This window comes from Euprymna scolopes, chromosome 2, assembly GCF_053919585.1.
Source record: "Euprymna scolopes isolate OS-2025 chromosome 2, ASM5391958v1, whole genome shotgun sequence".
Lineage (NCBI taxonomy): Eukaryota > Metazoa > Mollusca > Cephalopoda > Sepiida > Sepiolidae > Euprymna > Euprymna scolopes.
In genome coordinates, this window is record NC_136483.1 from 73,549,286 (window position 1) to 73,569,926 (window position 20,641).

Consider the following 20,641-nt stretch of genomic DNA (forward strand, 5'->3'; position numbering starts at 1 on the left):
CACATTAAACTTGATGATCAGTCAGAGGAGAAGAAGATAAATGGCATTGTGTTCCACAGAAAGACAGTTCTAGGAAAGAAACTCTTCTCATGGAATTTTTGTTTAGTTTTGGGCACAAATAGGGAGTGAGAAAAGTTGTTGGCGGTTGTTTCAGCTAGGTAAGTATTTGTTGTGAACATAAATATGTGTATGTGTATATATATATATATATATACAAAATTTTTTCTGTTTAAATTCGTCCTTTCCGGCGAGATTGTTATTTTTCCAACCATTGTAGGCACTTATCACATGTGGTATCGACGAAGTCCTGGTTGGTGGAGGACAACTTTTTGCGGCTAATGGCGTCGTCATCAAACGCCTGCTTCACGGAAAATACATAATTCTCCACTGTTGTTCACGGTCGTCCTGTTGGTAACAGTTGGCGTCGGCCAGCATCTGGTTGATCTCGTCCTTTGTCAGCCGGCCTTTGTTGTTAGTGATAGTGATCTTATTCGATCTGCCCGTGCTCTCATCGACGGCTAACACACTGAGGATGCCGTTGGCATCCAGCTTGAAACTGACTTCGATCTGAGGTACACCCCTAGATGCAGGCGGGATGCCAACAAGTTCGAAACTTCTTAGGCAGTGGTTGTCTTTCGTCATGACACGCTCCCCCCTCGAAAACCTGGATTATCGGAATTTGTGATGAACACTTCGGAAGTCTTGTTAGGGATTCTGGAGTTTCGGTGGATTATATTAGACATGACACCACCGACTGTCTCAATTCCGAGAAACAAGGGGGCCATGTCGATTAATTAGACATCTCGTAAGTTGTCCGAAGTGTTATCATCGCTGAGGACGGCTGCTTGCACAGTGGCCCCGTATGCAACCGCTTCATCAAGATTGATTGATTGATTTGTTCAAGTTCTTCCCGTTCATAAAGTTTTGCAGCATTTTCTGAATCTTGGGGATGCGTGTCGATCCACCGACGAGGACGATATCATCGATGTTGGACTTGTCGAGTTTCGCATCGTGCAAGGCCTTCTCAAAAGGTCTGCTCACCCATCATGTCAAAATAAACCATCACAAGAACACCCCGTGAGCAATGTTTATTACCACACACATACTGGAAAATTATGTGTGAATTTGTCAACATCATAATCATCATATCATGTACTAATTCATATCAATTGGACTGTTGTTTTTTGTTGATTCGTACGTCGAGTTATTTGAAAAATTATGTATGAATTTGTCAACATCATCATCATTATCATGAACTGCATATGTGAGTCTAAAACAAACTTTTTATTTAAAAAAAAAAAAACAAGCGTCTGTAATTTCATATCAATTGGACTTGTTTTTCGTCGATTTGTACGTTGAGTTATTTGGGAAACTATGTGTGAATTTATCATCATGCACTGCATAAGTGTGAGTCTAAAACAAACTTTTTATTTAAAAAACCCAAACAAAAAGGAAGGAGGAAAAAGATCAGGAAGGAAAAGAAACAAAAACGGTCCAGCAGCTGATCACTTACTATGTATGACTTTTGGAATGTATCTTCACATGTATTTTACATGTATATGTGTGTGTACGTATGTATAGGCATATGTATGTATGTGCGTATATGTGTGCCTCTACGTGATTATGGTTACGCATGTGTTTATTGTCATGTGTATGTGGGGTGGAGAGGGCGCCCGTAAGCCGTGGTGAAGGCAATCACTCTAGGAGAAGCAAATCTTAGATTTAAAAAAAAAAACAAAACAAAAAAAAAAAACAAAGCGGGAGACCAGTACCCGCATTAAGCTGGTCTGCAGTTTGATTTGTTGCTCGCTATCTTGCTCTTGCTTGTTACTGGACGTCAACATTTTGAACCGAGAGAGAGATTTAGCTGTCGTATAAAGCTAAAACTCTGTAATATCATCTGTGTATAGATACTACCTCAGCCATGGAAAAGTTGTGACACGTGTAGGCCTGAAATGCTGGAATCATGTAATAATTGATCTGCCATCATTATATGTATATATAGGTGTATGTATGTTCATGTACAGGTGTATGTATATGTGTGTATATCTATGTGTATATGTATGTATATATGTATATGCAATCATCATCATATGTATGTATGTATGTGTGTATATAGCTGTCGTACAAAGCTAAGACTCTGTAACATCATCTTTGTATAGATACTCCCTCAGGCATTTGGGATCATGGATTTTAAATGTCTGAAGGAGTGGCACTCGTCTGACAAGACGTTGCAATCATCATATACGTATATATATTGTTTGTGTGTATGTGTGTGTATGCATGTATATGTATGTTTGTGTATGTATATATATATATATACACGTACATGTATGTATATACATGTGTATGTATGGGTGTGTGTATGTATATGTATGTGTATTATGCATTGTGTATGTATATATGTGTGTATGTTTACAGATGTGTGTGTATATGTATATTTGCATTTATATATATATATATATATATGTGTATGCCATTGACCGTCTTGTGTATGTTTATGCATGTGTATTATGCATGTATGCATGCATATATGTGTGTTATATGTATGTATATATGTGTATGTATACTAGTGACCGTCTTCAGTGTCATGTCTGTTTGAGCATGTGAATTTTGCCAGCAGGACTAAAGTCATTTTCAGCTCCGTGCCTAAGGGAGTGGCACTCGTCATATACATAAAAATTTGGATTTTACTGTCATTGGATAATTTACCTTTCACCTGACTATCCATTCATGTGAAATAACCTTTTTCTTCACAATATTCCCTCTGCTTCACTTTTTGTTATCAAGTAAGATTTTTGACTTACTTATAGTTTCAGCAAATACTTTTGTATGTAAAATCCGATCCCACATTTTGCTAATTCCTACCCTCTGATGAGAAGGAAAGTATTTCTTCGAAACTCCACGGATTAAGGGTTTCCTTTTCAGATTGAATATGTTTTTAACTCTTTTTCAAAATGTTTTTTTAACATGTTTTATTAACTACTGGCTCATATATATATATATATATATATATATATATGTATGGAGAAATCCCACATACATACTCTATGTTCTATCCTTGGAATCCGTTGACAGGATCACATTACTAATCTTAGGTCCTAGACCAAGCCAAACCATCAAACTTAAAATGTATGCTCATCAAGACCCAAAGGTGGTGGACAGATCATGTCATTCACATGCTAAGGCACTAGCTGTATGGAGAATTTCAGAAAGGAAAACGAAACCATGGTCGTCAAAAAAAAAAAAACATGGTCAAGACCAATCTACAGTGGTATGAACTTGAACCAAAGGAATTGGAGGACTATGCCAGTGATCGATCAAACTGGCGAACCACTGTCCGCAAAGCTACTGTCACCTTTGAGGATACTTGTCGCTAGAAGTTCACTGTAGCCAGACATCAGCACTAAAGAGCATCAACAGTCGTGATACAAATTATGGACTTTCGGTGCCCTTACTGTTCCAGCTCCTGCACCTCCAGCTTAAGGTTACAGTCACCCCTGTAAACACAGACCTGTTGCCAAAATGAAGAATCTTCCTCATACAGAACGAGCTACCAACAAAACACGTGTGTGTGTGTGTGTATGTATGTATGTATATATATATATATATAAGGTCTCTACCAAATTACTATCAAATTTGGTGTACACTTTAAATTTGATATATAAGCGATGTAAATTTATGGAACAAATTCAATTTGGCTTTTAGCTGTTAAAAATAGCTGCTAAGAGGTCAAAATTGAAAAAAAAATTAACATGTAACTTCTACGCATGCGCAAATATACATTTATACCTTTAATAATGCCATTTTTTAAGTTTTCATATGCATATAGACTTAGCATAGATAATGAATAATGCTGAGCGCTATACATTTTTGTTTCAATTCTATCTAATGGCATCAAAGTCTTTTTTTTTTAACTTTTGAAATCACTACTATATATTGGGTACAATATAATAATCAATTTACTCTATAATACGAAATCTGCATAAATTCAAATATCATATTTAAGTGTAATTTACAACCAGGCAACGTCAGGAAGCCTGCTAGTATGTATATAAAAATGAACTGACCAATTTCTTGAGCAGGTCTGGTAAAATTTCATCCAATGCCCGGAAACCAATATTATGGTGAAGATTATCAAATGTACGGGCAGCAGCCTCCCTCACTTCAGGAAGTGGGTCACATAATGCACGTCGTACACTGGGAATTAAACTATCGGCAAACACGGTTACCTGGAAAAAAAATTAGATGAATGGTTACAAACTGAAATGAAACAACTATATTAGGAAAAAAAAACATTTCTGTAATGCCTGTTTCAATCAAGCCATGCAAGACTGCACAAAAATAGCAACAAAAAAATGGCAATCAAGATGAATGTGGTGGCCATTAAAAAATTAAATCTCAGAAATGATCATAGAGAGTGTATAATAATGAGTTAGAAAAAAAATTAAAAAATAATTCTGAGTTTTTACAAAGATATTTTCAATTTAATCTTTAAGAGGTCAATCAGATTATTTACAAAATGTTGCCAGTTTTGAAGTAAATGCGTATTGCTTCAAGGTTATTAAAAATTTCATTTAAATTTTTGCTTTGAATTGAAAACAAATTCATGGTTACCAACTTACTACTTTTACTTTTTTTTTTTAAAAAAGAGATTGAATACAACATCAGTATTGATTTATAAGCATGACCTCACTTAATTTAAGTAAAGAAAAGAAAAAAAAAACCTTCAAGCTCAAAAGCTAAACAATGATAAATGCATAGATTCTGAACCAGAAAACAGCAATTCTTTCCCTTTTGTCAGAAACATTGCTCATGGAATATGAGAACTTGAAGACAAAATGAGAGTATTGTTATCCACTTCTCTTATATATATATATATATATATATATATATATATATAAATAAAGTATAAAGAAGTACTTATATGCGTTTCCTTCAAATATTATATATTACGGTTTCTGCTGAGAATACCTAGGTTTCATCTGTTTGGTTATCATAAAATAACCCCATCTTGTTTTTATTTCAGAAAGATTTATCAATCTCATTTCAATGAAATCCAAGTATTCCTAGTAGAAAATTGAGCATGTTGATGTTTTTTTTTCTAACTACATTCTAATTAATTATATATATCAGTTGTCATTTTTTTTGAAGCTCAGAGAAGAATAGATACATAAACCATTAAATAAATGTAATATTGTGATTTTAATGTAAAAACAATAAAAATGAACAATATCTGTTGTAGTTTTTGTTAATGTAGTCCCCATTTTCCCCATATGACGTATTTTCATCCGTCAATATTTTTAATACCATGGCCCCACAAAATTCTCAAGTTTCCTTTTTCAATTCAAAATAATATTTATGTGCTGCGACATGTGCCATTATTCATCATAATAACTCAAAAATCAAAAATATAGAAAATTAAGCTTCGAAAATTATGTAAAATCCACCATATCCTCTGAATCTTATACCATCTCTTTTAAAGTTGGCAAGAGTTTACTGAATTAAGACTTATTCTTACTAAAAAAAAAAAAAAAAAAAAGAAAAAGTAAAAATTTGTTAGTTTTTGAACTGAAACTAAAGTATCTTATAAATGTGATATTAAAACTTTTTCAGAGAAAAGAAATGATATTGATTCTTTTTCATGAATGGATATAACTTGTTATGCGATTGTTAATCAATTCTTCATTCTATTAGAAAGACCAATGTGTATTTATTTGTATATAGATAAATTTACTTTCATTCCTTCACACCATACTGAAATTCTTAGAGTTAAAAAGAAATGTATTAATTACATGTATATTAAATTACTTTTATAGCAGAGGTCAATTTCAATTAACAGTTAAATACGCACTTATTCTTTCATAGATCAATATCAAAAATAATTATTTTTTGAAGATATATTAAAAAATATAACAAAATTATTAATTTGTATAAATGGATGCAAACTTTGGTTAAAAGTTTAGATATGCATGCACATACGTTGGCCAAATTGCATTGTGGGATTCTTTTGTGTAATGCAAGGTCTTACATCATTCTTCATATGCAATAATGTAATGAATTAGTTTCATTTTTTTTGCTAAAATCTAAGAAATTTATGAATATGATTTTGTGATATGAAAATGTCCTAGGTTCTTGCAAACAGATTCACTGAGGGAAATTATCTCGGTAATGAATGACAATAAAACATTGATTCATTGACTTTCAGACCAATAATACTATGGTAGTAAGCGGCAAAAATGCATAGAGAATGGTGGTAACTATGTAGAAAAATAAATTCTGGAGAACAAAAGGGTCGCTCGTCTTAATGATACCATTCCTGTTTTTGTAGCTCTTCCACTTTTTGAGTTAAAAAAAATAAGAGGCTTTACTTTTGGAATTACTCTCGTATAATTTGTTTTGTTTTCCTATAAATACACAATAGTTTTCTAATATTTACAATTATTAAAATTATTTTATAATAAAAAAAACTGGATAAATTAGAAAAACTTTCCTTAAATTGAACAAAATCGCCCACCACAAGTGAGAAGAGAAAAGAATGAGAGGGTAGATCATTCTCTGGCTTGATCGCCTATTTAGTCTCTCTCAAAATTACAAAACTGTTCATGTTTATTTATATGAATAAATACAAACATTTGATTTTTGTGTTTGCAAAGAACTTACGAAATGGTTATTATTTAAAAGTTTGGTTTTAAATATTTCAAGTAGTGAACTTTGTGAAGCAAAACCAAGCTGGCAAAGCCAGTTTGTAATGAATGAAGATGACATTTGCCAATAAAGATATCAGATATTTTTTTTTATTGCGACTTATAAACAGATAGACGTTTTGTCATGATCTGATATATATATATATATATACAAAAAGTCACAAATTCATTGTATCGATAAACAAAATATATGTGAATGACTTACATGGTCTCGACTGGTAGATGCCATTATTTCGCTGAGTCCAATACACACACCTTGTCTTTCATCACTTCTTTTAGAGTCTAATCCTTTCTCAAGGATTGGAATTATTTCTGGAAGGACGCGTTCGCCCAATTTACGGACAAGATCTCCTAAAGTACGCGCAGCAACCTGCAATGGAAATGTACAAAATAAATAAAAAAATGTTACAAGCAAGTTATACAACAGCAAGAATCAATTTCTACAAGCCTGCTAATGAATGCCAGCAAATGTTTTTAAAAGATGTGAGTAAAGATCAAAATTGATATACATTTGTGTATTTATTTAAAACTAGTTGTACCTATTTGGTGTTGCCTGGGAGTATTTTTTTTTTTTTACTTTTATTTATTTTTTAAAATTTCTTTTTAAAAATTATTTGGTCATGCAACTATTAATTGAAACCAATTGTATTAAAATTTTAATGAATTTTTAATGCATAATGTTTTAATCTCTATGAAATTATTAAATGTAAATAGCTTTCAAAACTGTTAACACATGAGAATTTGCTAAGAATTTTAAAGCCACAAATGATTTTCAATTCAACAGTTTAAATGCTTTGAAATTTCAAAATACCATTATTATATTTTGACTTCAATAAATAATGGATTCAATCTTAATTAGGCACAAGGCCATAAAGAGTGGGGAATAGGGATGTTCAATGGCCATACTCACATACTTACTCTAGGTGGCATTCTAAATAAAATATCTATGTTGAACATTTTTATTTGAATTAAAAAAAAAAAAAAAATCAGAAAAGTAATCTAGTGTCAGTAATTTAAGTGTACATGTAAAAAAATAAAAGAAAAAAAAGTTTTTTTTACACATATCCAAAGTTTAATTGCTTTAATTTACAGTGGGTTCTTTTTTAGATTCTTTTTCACAATTATTAATCTAATACTTATTTTTATAGTTAAAGCATTCTTTTAGATTTCCTCAGGCAACGCCAGGACATGAGCCCTGTTGGTAAAAAAAAAAAATTTTTTTTTTAAATAAAATAATGAAACACGCATATAGACAGACACACAAGAAGTGGTTACACAATTTTATTTCATTTAAATTTAAAGAGTTTGTGAACTGGAACACATTTTTATTCTTTAAGAAAACAAAAAAGTCCTAACCTGACGTTTATCATAGCTTGTGCTGGCCAAGCATCCAAGCAGCAGAGAAAATAAAACAGGAAGAATCTCTCGTAACGTCCGTGGTGTATTTGTTACAATAATCTTCCACACATGAAGTGCGGACTGTCGCACTAGGAGAGCTGTATCTGAACGTCCCATATACAATCCAGCCAAGACACGATTACGACGACCCTCACCAAACACTCGCAGTACAGCCTGAAATTAGGAAGAAAAAAATGAGAGAATTTGTTAAGATTCAGAAAAAAAGAGCACAAAACAAAAAGAAAACAAAAAAGTCAATATTTTGATACAATCACCTACATACAATATTTGGGCTGAAAACTTTTCGATTAGTTTTCAATCACTTTTTACAGAAAAACAATCAAAATCATTTCAAACATTGAAAAAATTCAGAAATATACATATAAAAAAATGAAACAGAATATGATGATCAGAAAGTTTTTTTAATTATATATAGTTTAATGAAAAAAATTCTGCAGATTCTTCTCCAAAGATGATTCCAGAATCTCCGATTTTTCTTTGATTATAAATAATTGAATTGAATAATACAAGTTGTTTTAGACCTCAAACTCTAGCAGCATTTGGATTAAAACAAATTTAATTTCATACATTCTTAATATTTTGAAATAAGATACAAAAACAAAAAAAAAACCCAAAATATGATTTCTGGTCAATTCAACTATTTAATTCAAAGAATTTTGTCTGTATGAGAATAGGGTTTACTTTTTATACTTAGATTTTTAGGAAGTTGAAACAAAAATTGTTGTGAATTCTATTATTTTTGTTTTTCCCAACCACTTAACATGATTTAGAGTATTTCTGTGCATTGCTTGAACAACTTTTACTAAATACATGCTTGCTTCTAATTTCTGCAAAACACATTAGTCATCTCTTAGCATTGTCAAAGCTTTCTTCAAATTAACAAAAGCAAAATACTGGTTGTTCTTACCAAGATATTTCTCTTGCATTTGTCTTCAGATAAACGTATTTCACCCAGGCATAAAACTGCATTTGATCTATGCTTATCTGCTACTCTTAGCCACTTAAAACACATACACCACTAGATTGCAATGGAATCACTTACAAAATTGGTAAGGCTGCTTCATTTGGTTGCCTAGTGTTCAAATGAAGTTAAGAGTATGAAAGTAAGAAGAATAATCCGTTTCACAAAATCAGATTTCATCTTGAAGTTGAATTGTACGAAGAAATAAGAAAATGAAGCAAGAAAATTAAAAAAAGAACAAAAGTTACATATTAGTTTTTACTTACTTTCTGCGAAGATTCAGTTCCAAAATTGTCATCTTCATTTGCTGTCTCAGTTGACATCTTTCCAGTGACACCTGTACAAAGAATAGGGAAAGAGTTTTGGATTTTTTTTGTCCTTAAAGAAGTCAAAATTTGTAGATATTACAACATTAATTAGTTTAAATTATTTAGTTATCTCCCTTTATTTATTTTTCTTTTTAGATTATTTTCAAAATTCTATTACTCACAAAATTTGATTTTCTTATTTAAAAATAAAACTACTTAATAATTTACATGATTTTTGGAATATGATATTTCAATTTAGTCTCGGATACATACATTGTTCAAATTTTTTTATTTAATATAGGGGAAATTCTGAACAAGATCTGATCATTTTTAAAACTTCTAGTAAAAAAAGTGTAGTGAAACTATTCAATAAAAAATAATTTAAAAAAAGGATTTTGCCAAAATCCTACTAACCTGAGACTCTGTAGAGCAAGTCTCCTAACAACTGAACGGAACTGTAACGAATCCTCCAATTCTCATCAAACAAGCCATTTTCTAATTCAGGTAGCAGTAGTTCAATGGCTGTTTCAGCATACATGGTAATAATCCTTTGACCAGCTCTCAGTGCCGTCTCTCGGACAAACTCAGATTCATCTGCAAGCGCCTGCAAATCAATCAAGGTAAACTGAACATTTCTGGAAACATTTACTTAAAAGGACATTAAGTGAAATTAATTGCGGCATGTCAAAAAAACTTATTTTTTTGTTAGATTTCATAAAACAAGATTCATTTTTATTTATCATAGGTTTTACTTTGTATAAACAAAGGGAAATTATATTATTTGCAAATTTATTATTGTATAAAAGAACAAATGTCTGTATTTCCAGCTAAAACTTGAAATACACAAACCCACAAAGTTTTAATTTAAAAAAATCAGCATAACCCCAGATGTATATCTAAAATTAAAAAGAAAAAATTCATTATTTGGAGATCAAATGGTCATTTATGTCATTTAATGTTATCAAGACATAATTAATTAATGTTATCATGTTTGTTTTACCTTTTACTAAAGGGAAGTAACTGATTATTTTTCATAGAATTATTTTCCTTAGATTAACTTTAGTTGTCTATGTGCATGAATAGGCTAAGTGAAGAAAAAAGAGGCAGAGAAGGAGAGGGGAGAATAAAAGGTACACTTTTGCTCCGGGCAATGTCAGGTAGCCCTGCTAGCGAAACAAACAAACAAACAAAAAAAAAACAGTTTATTTCTAAAGTTTTAACAATTATGTTCAGATGGAAGTTAGTTGAAGTAATTTATCTGCATACAAAATCAGTTTCCACAAGCAATATTTCAGTTTGGAAGCATTTTTGTTTTTTACCCGTTTTGGTTTGATTGCACGAGAAAGCACCTTCTGATTTACAGGAACATTTTAGTAAACAATTTATTAATTGCTTCAAATACAATAAATTGAGAATTCCACTTTCGTATTCAATCATTAAATCAGAGTTGGTTATAGGGTCTCTTGGATGGTTGTTTATGAGATACATAATTTTTAATTTGATTCATCGATGTTCCCTATTTGTAATCCAAAATTGGGACATTATATGAGATACATGGAAGGTATAATCGTTTTTGGAAAGTGTCCATTTCATTGTTTCTGCTATATTCAATTGTTTGGACTGCTATATTCAATTGTTTACAAATTGATTCTCCACCATCATTCTCTGTCATATACAAGGCGTGGTATAAATAATGTCCTACGATTTGTCAAGTTTTACTGAACAAAAATGTATAACAATAGATTGAGAAATTAATATGGTGCATTAAAGTAGTTAAAGAAAATTGTTTAATACAAATCACTGCTTGAAAAAATAAAATAAGGCACTATTTATACTGCACCATGGATTTTATTAACGTGGTGGAGTGATATCAGCGATAGGCTAAGGGAGGTGTTAGTTATGGGTTATTTATGATGAGGCTTTATATGATCAGATAGAATTGTCTCTCAACCACCCATCTAGTTCAAGTGAAGATCAAAGTGAATTGTTGTTCCATAATTATCAGTTGCTCATGTACCAGTTCTCTGGCATCATAGGTCACAAGCCACAGTCAACAAGTGACCCTCTTCCTGGAAGGAGGAGGGAGCTTACATCTCTGCAGTCAACATATTCTACAACTCAAGCCGACAGAGTGAAAGACTCAGTAAAATGAAGCTATTACTATTGCTTGTATCACGATTTATTTACCTTCAGAATTGATGGAATAATCTGGCCAATGTAGGGCACAAAATTCTCCTTGAAGACGAGTGGCATGTAGATGTACATCATAATGTAACCGTCTCGTACGTGTGGCGCGATGTCGTTACGGTCAGCTGTCTGCACAATGTCGGGCATGAATTTTTGCAGCTTCTCAAGACCCATTCCTCCAATCACTTCACTGAGACCTACAAAGACAAACAGTTGTAAATTAAAATTGTGCTACCACATCACAACATTATAAGCACATAGAAAGAAACATATCCGACAACAGTATTGTACAAAGGTAACTAGAACGTCTTTTTTACAAGTGAAACGCTTCCTTTTCATATAACATTCAGAAATGCAAAGCAAATATTCTAATGCTTTGGCTGATGTAACCTGACCTTCTTTAGATGTATCATGTTGGCGAATCTGTATAGAATCCTGCATTTAATCTACGAAAGGTAGCTTGCTCTCGTTTTGTCGACCAAGGATCCATGGCATAACAGATAAAGTGTTAAAATAATAATCAGCTCTAATTAAGTCTTTTGGAGGTTAATAGTTCAATCCTCAGTGCATGTGATAATACAATTACAAATAACTTTACACTTACCTGGTCATGACTGACAAAACGAGAGCAAGCTACCCCAGTGGATAAATCGTTCTATTTGGAATAACATATAGATTTCCAAATTTGACAAGTTGCACCTAAAGCAAGTCGGGTTATATCATCAAAAACATTGAGAATAATATCCAAGATGAGAATGATAGTTTGAATAATTTGATACAAATTTCTCTTGGGTTCTTCATATCTGAAGAGGGGATATGAAAACGTTATAGGAATAAATAAACCCTTTCACACATAAAAAGATTTTCTAGTCATCTTTATACAGATATACAGAGAGAGAGTTTTAAAAATTGAATCATTCAAGATATAACTATCAGAGAAACTCCATAGTCTTAGCTAATGGAACTGTATAGGCCTAATATTGATTAAGAAAAAAAATTATTCCTTAAACCTACAACCCGAGATGACAAAATAAATTGATTTTGGTGATCTTCGAATTGCAAATGATTAAAATTTTTTTTTAAAAACACCCTATTTCTAGCCAGACTTAAAAGATATAGCGAAACTGTTGCCTGTGGATGAATACGTGTTTTCAGTGATGATGATGCTGCAGCATGACTGACAAAATTTTTAAAACACAAAATGGTAATCATAAAATAAATAATAGTAATCATAAAATAAATAGTAATTATTTTTTTAATTTTTAATTTTTTTTCACAGTGATCACCACTTATCAAGGCCCGGAAGCCACTCAGGGATAAGGGTTATTGCAAGTACATTACGTTAGTGTTATTATATAATAAATATCAAGGCCCGGAAGCCACTCAGGGATAAGGGTTATTGCAATTACATTATGTTAGTGTTATAAAATAAATAATAGTAATCATAAAATAATAGTAATTATAAAATAAATAATAGTAATGATAAAATAAATAGTAATGATAAAATAAATAGTAATGATAAAATAAATAGTAATGATAAAATAAATAGTAATGATAAAATAAATAGTAATGATAAAATAAATAGTAATGATAAAATAAATAGTAATCATAAAATAAATAATAGTAATTATAAATAAATAATAGTAATTATAAATAAATAATAGTAATCATAAAATAAATAGTAATTATAAAATAAATAATAGTAATCATAAAATAAATAGTAATCATAAAATAAATAGTAATCATAAAATAAATAGTAATCATAAAATAAATAGTAATCATAAAATAAATAGTAATCATAAAATAAATAGTAATCATAAAATAAATAGTAATCATAAAATAAATAGTAATCATAAAATAAATAGTAATCATAAAATAAATAGTAATCATAAAATAAATAGTAATCATAAAATAAATAATCATAAAATAAATAGTAATCATAAAATAAATAGTAATCATAAAATAAATAGTAATCATAAAATAAATAGTAATCATAAAATAAATAGTAATCATAAAATAAATAGTAATCATAAAATAAATAGTAATCATAAAATAAATAATAGTAATCATAAAATAAATAATAGTAATCATAAAATAAATAATAGTAATCATAATAAATAATAGTAATCATAAAATAAATAGTAATCATAAAATAAATAGTAATCATAAAATAAATAGTAATCATAAAATAAATAGTAATCATAAAATAAATAGTAATCATAAAATAAATAATAGTAATCATAAAATAAATAATAGTAATCATAAAATAAATAGTAATCATAAAATAAATAGTAATCATAAAATAAATAGTAATCATAAAATAAATAGTAATCATAAAATAAATAATTATAAAATAAATAATAATCATAAAATAAATAGTAATCATAAAATAAATAGTAATCATAAAATAAATAGTAATCATAAAATAAATAATAGTAATCATAAAATAAATAATAGTAATCATAAAATAAATAATAGTAATTATAAAATAAATAATAGTAATTATAAAATAAATAATAGTAATTATAAAATAAATAATAGTTATTATAAAATAAATAATAGTTATTATAAAATAAATAGTAATTATAAAATAAATAATAGTAATTATAAAATAAATAATAGTAATTATAAAATAAATAATAGTAATCATAAAATAAATAATAGTAATCATAAAATAAATAATAGTAATCATAAAACAAATAATAGTAATCATAAAATAAATAATAGTAATCATAAAATAAATAATAGTAATCATAAAATAAATAATAGTAATCATAAAATAAATAGTAATCATAAAATAAATAGTAATCATAAAATAAATAGTAATCATAAAATAAATAATAGTAATCATAAAATAAATAGTAATCATAATATAAATAGTAATCATAAAATAAATAATACTAATTATAAAATAAATAGTAATTATAAAATAAATAGTAATGATAAAATAAATAATAGTAATCATAAAATAAATAATAGTAATCATAAAATAAATAGTAATCATAAAATAAATAGTAATCATAAAATAAATAATAGTAATCATAAATAGTAATCATAGAATATATAATAGTAATGATAAAATAAATAATAGTAATCATAAAATAAATAATAGTAATCATAAAATAAATAGTAATCATAAAATAAATAATAGTAATCATAAAATAAATAATAGTAATCATAAAATAAATAATAGTAATTATAAAATAAATAATAGTAATCATAAAATAAATAATAGTAATCATAAAATAAATAATAGTAATTATAAAATAATAGTAATTATAAAATAAATAGTAATTATAAAATAAATAATAGTAATTATAAAATAAATAATAGTAATTATAAAATAAATAATAGTAATTATAAAATAAATAATACTAATTATAAAATAAATAGTAATTATAAAATAAATAGTAATGATAAAATAAATAATAGTAATCATAAAATAAATAATAGTAATCATAAAATAAATAGTAATCATAAAATAAATAGTAATCATAAAATAAATAATAGTAATCATAAAATAAATAGTAATCATAGAATATATAATAGTAATGATAAAATAAATAATAGTAATCATAAAATAAATAATAGTAATCATAAAATAAATAGTAATCATAAAATAAATAATAGTAATCATAAAATAAATAATAGTAATCATAAAATAAATAATAGTAATTATAAAATAAATAATAGTAATCATAAAATAAATAATAGTAATCAATCATAAAATAAATAATAGTAATGATAAAATAAATAATAGTAATCATAAAATAAATAATAGTAATCATAAAATAAATAATAGTAATCATAAAATAAATAATAGTAATCATAAAATAAATAATAGTAATCATAAAATAAATAATAGTAATTATAAAACTATGTTAATTCGAATTGGAATTGTAAAGAAAAAAAAAAAATGGAAAACAAACCCTAAATTTTTTATTCAATTATGAGTCAAAAACACACTGACCTTGAGCTGCACCTGATCGATCGACTGAACTTCTTTCTGAGACAAGAGTTTCCATGAGCCATGGTAGCAGATCATCAAAGCTACCTTCTCCCATTCCTCGTACCATTGTTCCAAGAGCTCTAGCAGACACACAGCGTACTTCAGGTACAGGATCCAGAAGGGATTGTTTCAATCCAGGAATAACAGTTGGAAGATATGGCGACAGATCCTAAAAAGGGTAGAAAAAGGTTGTTTTGTTTCATGTTATAGCAACTTTTTCATTTCATGTCAAATCCAGTCATTTTGGCAAAACTTATGTTTCGAGTTATTAGTTCGTTTTGCACACATTTTTAAAATTATTAAATAGTGATATAATGATCGATTCAGTTGATAATCCATTGATAAGACTGAATAGGCATGGGAACAATTATAATTGAAGAGTGACTTTACATTCCCTAATTCCTTAAATCGTATACCATCCAGTTCAAAGCATGCTTACCTTTTGATCGGTTAAAGAATACATGTTGCCAATAATTTGTGCTGCCATTTTCCTCGTGTCAGTTGTTCGATCTTGGAATGCTCTTTCAACAACGGGCATAATCAGAGCTAATGAAGCGGCATCAATGAAATGGACAAATTTGGTATCCAACAACGCTTGCAGGCATTCATAAGTCTTCATGGTTGGATCTTGAAGAGCAGCCAACAGAACTGGCACAATGGCTAGACAGAGGGGGGAAGAAAAAAAGAAGTTAACATGTAAGACAGAGATATTCAAATCAGACCTTACTGTGTTATTTTTTTTTTCAGACAGTATGTTTTAAATATATCGAATGAATCCTCTTTTTAAAATTGCACTGTTAAAAATTTTAAAACAAAACAACTCAAGTTCAGAGTAAATAATATACAATCCAAAATCTACCACAATTTTTATTGTTGTTCAAAATCATTAAAATGATACAAACATCAAAAAAACATTTCACAAAACATTTAATTCAATGGTTTTACATCTTTTCCAAAAAAGTACTAAATTATGAACCGCCTGCACTTGTCCCATTACTCTTTAAGGAAAAATACATAATTCTTCAATCCTACCTGCATTTCTGGCTTTGAATTTCTCTCAGAGAATATATCTATGGATTCAAATCCTAACTTTAAGTAGTTTATTCCATAACATAATTCCAGAGATATTTACTTCATTAAAGTCTCAATAGAATTGGCCTTCTGATATGGGGCTTTTATCCTGCATGAAAATGGTAAGGGTTGGCTAATGAACTTTCTCAAATGAAAGTGTTTTTATTATTTCCTTTTATTAATTTTTAGTTTGATTTTTGACACATTTACATTCATACTGAATTGGGAAGGAAAATGTTGCAATTCATCAATTGTTGATTGGATGCCAGCAAAATTATCGCCCAAGATCACTGTGCCTAAGTACAAACTTCATACACTAATTTCCAAACCTAAGTGGGTGTGCCCTTCCCCATGTGCATATGAAAGGGGTAGGGGAAGTTGCTAGTACTACTAGACATAGAAACCATTTTTGACCAATCCCATCTATATATGTCATTCACAACTGCATCTATTTGCTGGCATTAAACTTCATCTATTTACTTGTCTCCTGACTAGGGCAGAGTTACACACAAGGCTGGTTTTTAATGCGGGGGGGGGGGGGGGGAATGAAGCAATTTGGATTAAGATATAAATAATAAAATTGTGACAGTTCAAAAGGATCTCTCTCTCTCTCATCGATCGAGGACAGTAAAAGATGATGTGTAGTATCAAATCAGATACTACACTTTGCTCCTAGCCAAAAAACAACTTCAATCAGTTGCAACTGAGAAAGTTAAAATTAAAATACACCAGTTCATGCGTGGGAGGAGGAGACATTCTTTGATGAAATAGAAGTCGTCTAATCTTCCTAGCTTCAACGTTTGAAGTTTGAGCTTTCACAGCAAAATGAACACTTTTCGTTTTCATAAAATGTTATAAGACGAAAAACGATGGCAAGAAGAGAAAAAAAAAAAAAAAAAAAAAAAAAGAAAACCCAATAGAAATAAAATCCCACAGATTTTAATCAGACAATGATTTAAGCAGAAATATGTATTTTCTGAATTACAAAAAAAAAGCAGAATCCCACGTCCTAATTAATTAAGTATGCTCAAAATTGAAGTATAAAAAAAAAGAAATAAAAAAAAGGTTAAACATTTAATGAACATTTGGGTAATATTTGGTTTACAGATTTTACACTTGGTCAAAACAAGTAGTTAAATAAATTCTAAAAGTAAACACTATTTTTGCATTCGAAGAACATTTTTAACAATTTATCCAGACACTCACCCCATTATTTCAATAGTAGAGAAATTTAATGAACCCTCACCTACCATGGTTAGAAAAAAAAGGTGCCAGCCATCTTACCTTGAATCTCTGGATTTCGAATGACAGACCCAATTTGTTGGAGAGCTTGAGCTCCAGCTCGTTGAACTTTACTGTGAGAATCTGTCAAAACCTCAATCAGTTTTGGTACGATGTTAGGGAGGCATGCTGATAATTGTTTCGGTGCACAGAATGCCATGGCGCCAAGCAATTCAACAGATCCTGAAAGCAAAATGTAAGATTTAAAGATTCATAAAGTAAATAAAAAGCGATTTTTTTTTTACAGAGAAATTTTGTGAATGAAGTGAAAGAAATTGTGACCTAAATAGCATCTAATAGATCAAGTCAAACATGAAAACATTTAGAGTCACCATAGTTTGAGAATCTATGTTTTACAACACTTCAACCCTATAAGTCATTTCCTATCATACAATGCATTTATAGAATAATTATTTGATAAGTTCTGTAAAGTTCTTTAATTATATTTTCGGTTTCTCCTTTAGGAGTTGGAAAAGATTTTTATTTTTTTTATTTTAAATGTAGATACATTTTGGAATCACATGGTGAGACTTATTACATGATAGTATTTCTTGCAGGTATTTTTATTTTTACAATCAATTAGAATGTTTATCTATGAGTAATTAATTGCAGTAGGTGCACCAAGGTACAGTGTTTGGTTTGCATAAGTATAAATTAGACATGTATGCGGTTCCAATTGTTTATTATGTCTTTTTTTTTTTTTTTTTTTTTTTTTTTTAATTTATTTGCAGACTTATTCTCATCTTCATAATTGTTGCCGTTTTACCATGTTTCAGCCAACTATTCCTCTAGCCTTCTTCAGGTGGTTAACCATGATGGGATAGGAACGCTGAGTGTTAACTGAATCTTCAGTAACTACTGCCTTCCACCACATTTTTTGGCCAATTAATCCTTTGGTTTGGGTAGGATTGAAACCGCTATCTTCCGACAATGCTTACCTGGAACTGTAGAGATTCAATGCCTCTATCCAAGGGCCCCGAAAAAAAAAATCTTGTCTTTTGTTGAGTAGCTGTTCCATTTTCTCTTCCAACTGTTTGTGAATTTTCTTATAATTTGTTATTTGGTAAAATATCTGACATTGTTTGACATTTTCAGTTCATGTTTTTTATGATCTTTGTTTTGTAATTTAAATATGGAATTTAAAAATTATTATAATTTTAGTTGCTTCTTTTATAAGTATGTTAATCCTTTGATTTTTTTTCTAATAATCACAAAACTGGGAAGTCACAAGTATTAATCAGACAGTGACATCTTTCCAATATTTAATGACTTGAATTTTTTAATCTCAATCACTGTCAGGCAAGTCTGGAAAAAAAAAAAAGAGGTATTTTCGGTTTTTGTCCAGAATTCTCTCTAGATTAAAAAAAATTTGTCTGATATACGCACCCATAACAAAATGAAAGTATCATATTCCAAAAATCATATAAATTTATAAAGAAAATAATTTTTTAGCGATTAATGCGAATTCATAGGCATTACAACAAATTTTGCATGTCTGAATCATCGAGTTATTTTCTTTTGTTTCTTGAAATGTTTTCAAAATGATGGATAAGACAGCTACTCTTTGGTTACTCAAAGTTTGATTTTTTTATTTAAAAATAAAACTACTGAATCAATTTCTGCGATTTTTGGAACATGATATTTTCGTTTCATCATGGATACGTACATCATACAATTTTTTTTTAATTTTCTAATAAAGGGAATTCTGGACAAGAACCATATTTTCTCTTCAAGTTTCCAATCATTTATAGTGTTATTTTTATAGCTTGTAATTTTGCTGCATAGATAAAAACATTTGTTAGTCGGATTTGTTTATGGGCGTTGCTATGTTTCACCAGGTTGCAAAAAGAGTAGTATGTTTTAGAGTTTCCCCAAATTTACTTTCGTTAAAGAGTTTATTATTTGTCTTTTTTTTGTTTACATCAATATCAGGTGTATGTGCGGTTTGGAGATTGACTAGGGAGGAAACTTGTTTATCGTGACTGGTGTTAGGGTTTTTGTTTACTTTTGTGTTAATGCTTCTTTGACACAAAATCTAAATAAAGGAACAGCAGTTTACTTGTTACTATAGAATCGAGTATATTCACGGCGAGATCTTTTCTATGTTTGGTTTATTTGAACTAGGTTGAAGTTTTTAATACAAATGAAATACCTTTGCCCATCTTTCTTTTAAAAGTGGTTTGTTGACTTTCTGTATAACATTTACATATATACAGTGCGGAAGACTTCTAAGTATCGCACCTTGATTATGTAGTTATTTGTTTGGATTGTGCAAAAAAAAAAAAAAAAAAAAAAAAAAAAAAGGCAGTATTTTCTTTTTAAAACATTAGTTGTATTGACATTCTCCAAAATACAAGATGAACATAAAACAATTGCTTTGAAGTGAGAATCGTTAGTGTTATATGAAGTGAGAATCGTTACAGATGACAGAAAATTGTAGGTAAATACAGCGAAGACATTCATGCGATAGTAAATTGTGAAAGATGACATTTTTTTTTGTTGAAAAATTGTGCTGTCTTACCAGTCTTTGTCCTCCAAGCGTCTTCTTCCAATCCTTTCAGTAGAGAAGGGAGAACAAATTTCACCCCATGACCACTAAGATTGGTCATCACAGCCTTCGCAGTATCATCTGCAGCCTGTAATAAATAAATTAATTAAAAATAAAATAGATTTATTTTTAATATAAAAAAAATAAAAT

General features: G+C 29.2%; 1 protein-coding gene and 1 pseudogene across 1 annotated transcript in view; both read right to left on the bottom strand.

Annotated features, from left to right (window-relative positions):
• LOC145292386 (stalled ribosome sensor GCN1-like) overlaps positions 1 to 20,641 on the bottom strand; it is a 113,606-nt gene that overhangs the window by 13,698 nt on the left and 79,267 nt on the right. The window contains exons 31-40 of the mRNA XM_080138717.1: positions 20,465 to 20,579; positions 17,947 to 18,126; positions 16,031 to 16,251; positions 15,553 to 15,760; positions 11,583 to 11,779; positions 9,810 to 9,999; positions 9,354 to 9,424; positions 8,064 to 8,279; positions 6,913 to 7,077; positions 4,071 to 4,232 (exon numbers count right to left, since the gene is read on the bottom strand). Coding sequence (XP_079994843.1) covers positions 4,071 to 4,232; positions 6,913 to 7,077; positions 8,064 to 8,279; positions 9,354 to 9,424; positions 9,810 to 9,999; positions 11,583 to 11,779; positions 15,553 to 15,760; positions 16,031 to 16,251; positions 17,947 to 18,126; positions 20,465 to 20,579 — 1,725 coding nt within the window. The remainder of the gene's footprint in view (positions 1 to 4,070; positions 4,233 to 6,912; positions 7,078 to 8,063; positions 8,280 to 9,353; positions 9,425 to 9,809; positions 10,000 to 11,582; positions 11,780 to 15,552; positions 15,761 to 16,030; positions 16,252 to 17,946; positions 18,127 to 20,464; positions 20,580 to 20,641) is intronic.
• On the bottom strand, positions 105 to 3,543 carry LOC145302657 (heat shock cognate 71 kDa protein-like; annotated as a pseudogene).